This window comes from Ctenocephalides felis, unplaced genomic scaffold (assembly GCF_003426905.1).
Source record: "Ctenocephalides felis isolate EL2017-DRISC unplaced genomic scaffold, ASM342690v1 CF-g0.4_SCAFFOLD_03572, whole genome shotgun sequence".
Classification (NCBI taxonomy): domain Eukaryota; kingdom Metazoa; phylum Arthropoda; class Insecta; order Siphonaptera; family Pulicidae; genus Ctenocephalides; species Ctenocephalides felis.
This window is the reverse complement of record NW_020539726.1, coordinates 43,410,729-43,418,161: the sequence shown is the minus strand read 5'-3', so window position 1 is coordinate 43,418,161 and position 7,433 is coordinate 43,410,729. Positions and strand designations below refer to the sequence as shown.

At 30.6% G+C, this 7,433-nt stretch overlaps 1 protein-coding gene across 2 annotated transcripts in view; it reads right to left on the bottom strand.

Moving 5' to 3' along the window:
* Nucleotides 1-1,620: 1,620 nt before the first annotated feature.
* The window catches only part of LOC113387999 (sodium/hydrogen exchanger 3-like), a 133,472-nt gene continuing 127,659 nt past the window's right edge, over nucleotides 1,621-7,433 (bottom strand). For both annotated transcript variants that reach the window (XM_026625410.1, XM_026625408.1), the window contains one exon: nucleotides 1,621-2,557. In XM_026625410.1, coding sequence (XP_026481195.1) covers nucleotides 2,212-2,557 — 346 coding nt within the window. In that variant the 3' untranslated portion in view covers nucleotides 1,621-2,211. The remainder of the gene's footprint in view (nucleotides 2,558-7,433) is intronic.

Sequence of the window (7,433 nt, the reverse complement as noted above, 5' to 3'; positions counted from 1 at the left end):
CTGGACATAAGTTTTTATTAATAATATTTATACTTATAATTTTTGTCAATTAAATTTGTATGCAGTTGCAGATATTACGTAACTTTTATGTCATTACGTAACTTTTGTGTCAAGGTATATACAATATTTGCCAGTTATAGTTTTATAAAGTTATAAAATGTTACGTAACTGTTACGTCATAAAGTTTTGGATATACGCAATATCTATCAATAGTATTAGTATGTTACGTAATTGTATAAACAAATCTGGACATAAGTTTTTATTAATAATATTTTTATTTATAATATTTGTCAATTAAATTTGTATGCAAGTGCAGATATTACGTAACTTTTATGTTACGTAATTTTATAAATATGTATAGACATATTTTTCCTCATTATAAGGTATATAAAATAATTGCCAGTTGTAGTTTCATAAAGTTATGAAATGTTACGTAACTGTTACGTCAGTAAAGTTTTGGATCTATGAAATATTTGCCAATAGCATTAGTATGTTACGTAATTGTATAAACAAATCTGAACATAAGTTTTTATTTATAATATTTGTCGATTAAATTTGTATGCACCTGTAGATATTACATAACTGTTACGTGATGCATTATGTTACGTAATTGTGTAAATAAATCTGGACATAATTTTTTATCTACAATATTTGTCAATTAAAATTGTACGCAGCTGTAGATATTACGTAATGTATTATGTTACGTAATTGTACAAATAAATCCGGTCATTTTTTCATTTATCAAATATCCCGTATTTTGATATAAAGAATTTGTCAATTAAAACTTTTCGTATTTGTAAACTTTCCACTAATATCAAAAATTTGTCAAATGAAATGTTATGTAATTTTTACGATGCTGCATTGATAAACCTATGTCTACAACAAAATTAGTCAAATGTTATGTAATAATTATGTAGATTAATAAATAATTCTGAGCAAAATTCTTATTTTTTAATGTACAAATTAAAATGTTATGTGCCTATAAATATTACGTAACTGTCACGTGATGGCATAAATAAATCTGGGCATTTTCAATTCATCAATTATTTAATTTTTTTCGTCAACCCATAGAATAGTTGTTAATTGTAGTTGTAAATTTTTCGTAACCGCACATTTTATATTTATGAAAATTTTCATCAGATTTTCAAATAAATTGTCCCTGTAATATTTGTCAATTGGAATTAATTCCATAAATGTTACGTAACTGTTTCGTGAACGCTACGTTATTAAAAAATCTAGTCATACACTACATTTGTATAGATATTGTTAATAATTCTTTATTATATTTATATGTAGAGGACAATAAATGTTACCTAATCGGTAATAAAGAAATCGTGTTATCATATTTTGAATATTCAATTTATACAATTTTCCGCAGTGTTACGTAACAAATACGCAATATTTTGTAAATATTACGTATTTGTTACGTAACACTGAGAAAATTGGAAGAAATATTTAAAAATTCGAAACATATTTCCATACGTAGCATAAATGATTTAAAAAAGAGCACTATACCATTTTTTAACACCTTGAGTTTACAGAAGTTGAAGTATTTTGTTAATGTTACGTAACTATTACGTAATGTTGGAAAAATTAGAAAAAACATTTTCATACACCTGGTCGCATAAATGATTTGAAAAAAAGCGCAATATCATTTTTTATTGTTACGTAAGTAGTATTAGTATTTTGTTAATGTTACGTAACTTTGGAAAAAATGATAAAAACATTGCCCCAAAAACGAGAACGTTATTAAATTTTGAACACCAAACTAATGACAATAGATTTTAATTTAGTATATCCAAAAAATGGTTCTGATGTTACGTAATATTGAAAAAGGTTGAAGAAACTAATAAAAATATATTGTCAATTAAAATTGTATGAAGATGTAAATGTTACGTAACTTTCACGTTACTGCATAAACAAATCTGGTCATAATTATTTATTCAAAAAATGTTCCGCATTTTTGTCAATTGACGTTGCAATGTAACTGCACATGTTACGTAACAGTTACGTTATCGTCAAGTTTTCACCAGTTGAAAAAACTATTGCCATCAACTACTTTCCATCCTCCTCTTTTCATAAATAAATCATAAAAAAACTCATCTTGCCTTATTTTACCAGTTCATCAAACAACCCCATCAGCCCTTACTCTCTACGCCTATCCTTTACCTCTATCCACCTCACAATTGTTACCTAGAACGTTCCTTACTCTCACAAAGGCCCATCACTCTCCGAGTCACTACTGCTCGACACCAGCAATTTCTCTCCCAGGGTGTGCTGCCTCCTGAGCTGGGATCTCGGGGTGCATCTGAGCAGAGGGGAACCCATTCGGGCGCCGGGAACCCAAATATCCTTATCCCTATACACCGGGTCATCGAAGACGTGCTCGTCGTCAACGGGCGGAGTCGAAGGCTTCTGGGGCATCAGGATCTTGTGGTGCATCGCCGGAGATTGGGGGATCGGGATTGGGGGGATGGAAATTGCGGGATGAGGGGGTGGTGGTGTCGGGTGAGTTGGCGGATGTGCTGCTCCGCTGGCGGGGGCCTGGTCTTTGTTCCTGGGGGGAGATAATAGAGTTAGAAAATTGATAATGGCGGTGGGTGAGGAAGAGTTTATGGGTTGCAAGATGGTTAGAGAGTATGTACATGATGGTAGTTTATAAATTAAATTATTGTTTCTAAATGTTTTTTCTCATCATGTACCCACAGAATGATAATTTTGATGTGTTTTATAATGTGAAACAGGTATACAAAATCATGGACCAACTCTTCCGCATAATAGACCAAAGTTATGGCAAGGCCATGTGTTGAAGAACTTTCCATACTAAATATTGACGAAAGCCAGATAGAAAACCTAAACTAACTAGTGGGGCGCATGGCATCGTGCCTTAAGGCAAATTGCTGGAACTTTCCGTACCAAAAATTATCTTTTTTTTTAAAAAGAATAACATTTTTGAAAAAAATTTACTCTTAACAAATTAGATTTTTGAGAAACTATAAATTTTTGACAAAAATTTTATTTTTTTGGAAAAAAAACTTTTTGAATAAAAATTTATTTCGAAATATTTTGGAAATTCTGAACTTTTTTTTTCAAAGCAATCGTACTGCTTTAACGGCATAGAGACGAAATAAAACATTGGTACGGAACCCATAGGAATGTAAACAAAATTTATTTTTATTGTTAAAATCTCTATAAAATATCCGATAATTTGATGTGCATATGTCTAATGATCAATTTTGAACGCCAGATGGCATGTTTTTACTTTTTTTACTAGATCTCCGAAACCGCTAGACCTGCCATCATGAAGATTTGATCAGGTGTTCATCTTGTTAATACAAGTAAAATGTCTTTGAAATTATTCAAATCGGACGCTCCGTTCTCTTAAAAACTGAGTTACCGTTTTTGGCACTTTTTGCCTCATATCTTCGGAACGGCTAAACCTGCCTGCGCCAAAAACTAATCAGCACGTCTCCTTATCAATACGAATCGAATGTTTTTTGAATTATTCAAATCGCTTCATCCGTGTTCCCGAAATCCTCGACGAAAATTTGTATCCGAACACGCACACATTTTGGTTATATTCAGTATGATTCAGTAGCATAATATATGCAAGTAGGACCGTAACATGGCATCGCCATAACATTGGTCAATTAGGCGGCAGAATCGGTCCCTAAATTATTATTTCTAGAGTTTTATCTCATCATGTACAAGTACCCATAGAATGATAGTTTTGATGATTTCTACCGGTAACAAAATTAAAGTACAATTTAATAAATTAAGGTATTCTATAATTATTACTTAATCGTAGTCTGAATCGGTGCAATGGTATAAATAAATAAAATTTGATGACTTCAGGCATTGTTAGAATGGATCTAAAGAGAGTGGTCAACTTGAGGAATTTTAACTAGTTCAACTAATGGGGCAATTCTGCTGTAACAGAGCTCATAAAATAGCGTTGTCATGGCAACGCTATCTTATGCTTGTTCTTGGTATTGAAAATTATGAAAATGTCTATCTATTTGATGTGCGATCAGGCGTAATTTACAAATAAACAAGCAAGGAAGAATCTTATAATAAAAGAATCTTAAATGATGTAGTTAATGCAACATTTTAATTATTTTAATCGGCAAAAAATCTATGCAAAAAAACCTAATGTGTCTAGTGACTATAATTTAGTTCCATTCTGAGACTACAGATGGACTTTAGTTCCTAAGATGGCGCTCTTTAGTTCCATTCTATGCCTGAAGATGGACCATATACACGCATGTGCCTTTTTCAAATATGTCTTTTAAACTTTTAAAATGTCTTTAAAACGTGTCGTGAACGAATTTTATCTTTATTTTGATTAACTCATAAAATAATAAATATATTACTATCACGATAAATTATATACATTTATATAATACCTTTTCTCATTACGGTGGCCAATAATATCCATAGCTTGTACTTTTGTTTTTGAAAAAATATACATCACATTACATACATATATATAGAGATATAGATATACATATATAAATAGAAGTAGATCGTTAAGATTTTTTTGCCAATTGTGCCAGAAACAGTTCGCAAAACGCCATTCGCATAATTTGTGTCGAATCCGACGTTTCGATAATATTAAAAATAAATATCATAAAAGATTTGAGGTCATTTGGTACAAGGTCACTTTTCAACAAGAAATTTTGAACGAAAAACTATGTTGCTATGGACCAAATTCAAGCAGAAACGTACACTGATTTGAATTTTATCTGTAAATCAATTATTGTTTGTTATTGATTCATCCTAAAGACGTACAAAAAATGTTATCGAAACGTCTGAATTTACGACAATTTATAAGCTTATAATCGGTGCGTGTACGCAAAATATTAAGGTGCGGCAATATATATTAGGGTGGTCCTTAATATGGACATTTTCGAATTTCTTTGCTCCCAAGTGCTCAAATGCTTCCAAATCAATAAAAGAAAATTCTATAAAAGTTTCAGCTTTTAATATTAACATTTAGATAGTTCGCAATTCAATTAAAAGTTTCGCATATTCATTATTAACATATGTCATTAAGTAAATGCTTGTGCCATCTGTGTACTCACTTAGAAATATTTATAAAACACTTAACCTCTAATTAAATCCACGTGGACTGTTTAACAAAATATTTATTCATCATGGCATCGAAATTAATTTTGCAGCAAAATATTTATTTAATTGGTGATTTTGACACTCAAATTATCAATAATAAATTGCCATCAAAATTACAAGTCTGCTATCACAGATGGCGCAAGAATTTACTTAATAATAAATATACAAAACTTTTAATTAAATTGCGGACTATCTAAATGTTAATATTAAGAGCTAAAACTTTCAGAGAATCGTTTTTTTATCAATTTGGAAGCATTTTGAGCCCTTGGAAGCAAAGAAATTTGAAAATGTCCATATCAAGGACCACCCTAATATATCTAATACAAGTTGGGTGCGAAGACATCCAAAGGTGCTTTTAAAAACGCAAAAGAATCCCATCAAAATGAAATCCGAAACGTCTTCAATAAAATAAAAGAAGTTTCACACTTATGTTAGACCTAAACAAATAACTAATAAAGAACACTTAGTGTAAAATATAAAGTTCTTCATATAAATTTGTTATTATTACAAGGGCCCCTTTGGGGGTAGAGCCGTACTAAATTTTGTTAAATTAATCCAAATACATAATCCTAGATAGAAATGGAATTTTAGATTAATTAATTATATAAATACATTATTAATACCTAAATAAATACCTTTTGCAAAAAAAACTAAATATTTATACGTATCCAGAATTCACGGTAAGACTATTTAGAGCTCAGTCGAATATATCAAATAAAAATTATAATACAGTTATATAAAATATAATTTTAAATAAATAAATAAATAATGTTATTTACTTAAGGAAATAGTCTCTATGCGAGAAAATGGTCCCCAAAAAAAGAAATAATCTCTAAAAGTGAAAAATAATCCTTAAAAGAAAAGAAAAGTTCCAAGAAGTAGACACGGATCCAAGAGAGAAAAAGCTGAAAAAGACGTTCTAGAAGTGCAAAGGTTCTCCAAAAGTGGAAATTGTCTTCAAAAATAAGAATGGTTTTCAAATTGTCTTCAAAGATAGAAATTGTCTCCAAAGAAGTAAAAAAATTGTCTCCAAAGATGAAAAATTTGTCTCCAAAGGTGGAAAAATGGCTTCAAAGATGGACAAATGAATCCAAAGATGGAAAATTTGTCTCCAAAGATAAAAAAATGTTCTTTAAAAAAGGAAATGGTCTCCAAAGATGGAAATTGTCTTCAAAAATCGGAAATTTGTCTCCTGTCTTCAAAAAACACTGGAAAAATTATCTGTAAAGATGGAAATAGTCTTCAAAGATGAAAATTGTCTTCAAAGATGGAAAAATGTCTCCAAAGATGAAAATTGTCTTCAAAGATGGAAAAAATGGCTCCAAAGATAAAAAAATTGTCTTCAAAGATGAAAATTGTCTTCAAAGATGGATAAAGATGCTCCAAAGATGGAAATTTTGCCTCCAAAATGGAAAAAATGCGTCCAAAGATGGAAAATTTGCCTCCAATAAATGGAAATTGTCTCCAAAGATGGAAAAAATAGATCCAAAGATGGAAAATTTGTCTCCAAAGATGAAAATTGTCTTTAAAGATAGAAAAAGTATCTCCAAAATGAAAAAATGTCTCCAAAGATAGAAAATTTGTCTCCAAAGATGGGAAATTTGACTCCAAAGATGGAAAATCTGTCTCTAAAGATGGACAAATAGTCTTTAAAAAAGGAAATGGTCTCCAAAGGAGGTAATGATCTATCCAAGAAGGAGAGAGGGTCTGTAAAGAAAGAAATGGTCTCCAAAGATGGTAATTTGTTTTCAAAGATGAAAAATTTGTCTCCAAAAATGGGAAATTCGTCTCCAAATATGGAAAATTTGTCTTCAAATATGGAAAATTTGTCTCCTAAGATGGAAAATTTGTCTCCAAAGATGGACAAATGGTCTTTAAAAAAATAATCTTCAAGTGAGGTAATAGGTTTATAAAGAAAGAAACGGTCTCCAAAGATGGAAAAATAGCGCCAAAGATGGTAACTTGTCTTCAAAGATGTAAAAAGTGTCTCTAAAAATGGAAATTGTCTTCAAAGATGGAAAACATGTCTCCAAAGATGGAAAAATCGCTCCAAAGATGGTAATTTGTCTTCAAAGATGTAAAAGGTGTCTCCAAAAATGGAAATTGTCTTCAAAGATGGAAAAATTGTCTTCAAAGATGGAAAAATTGTCTTCAAAGATGGAAATGTCTCCAAGGTAGGAAAATTTGTCTCCAAAGATGGAAATGTCTCCAAGGTAGAAAAATTTGTCTCCAAAGATGGAAAAATTATCTGTAAAGATGGAAAGTTTGTCTCCAAAGATGGAAAAATGTCTCCAAAGATGGGA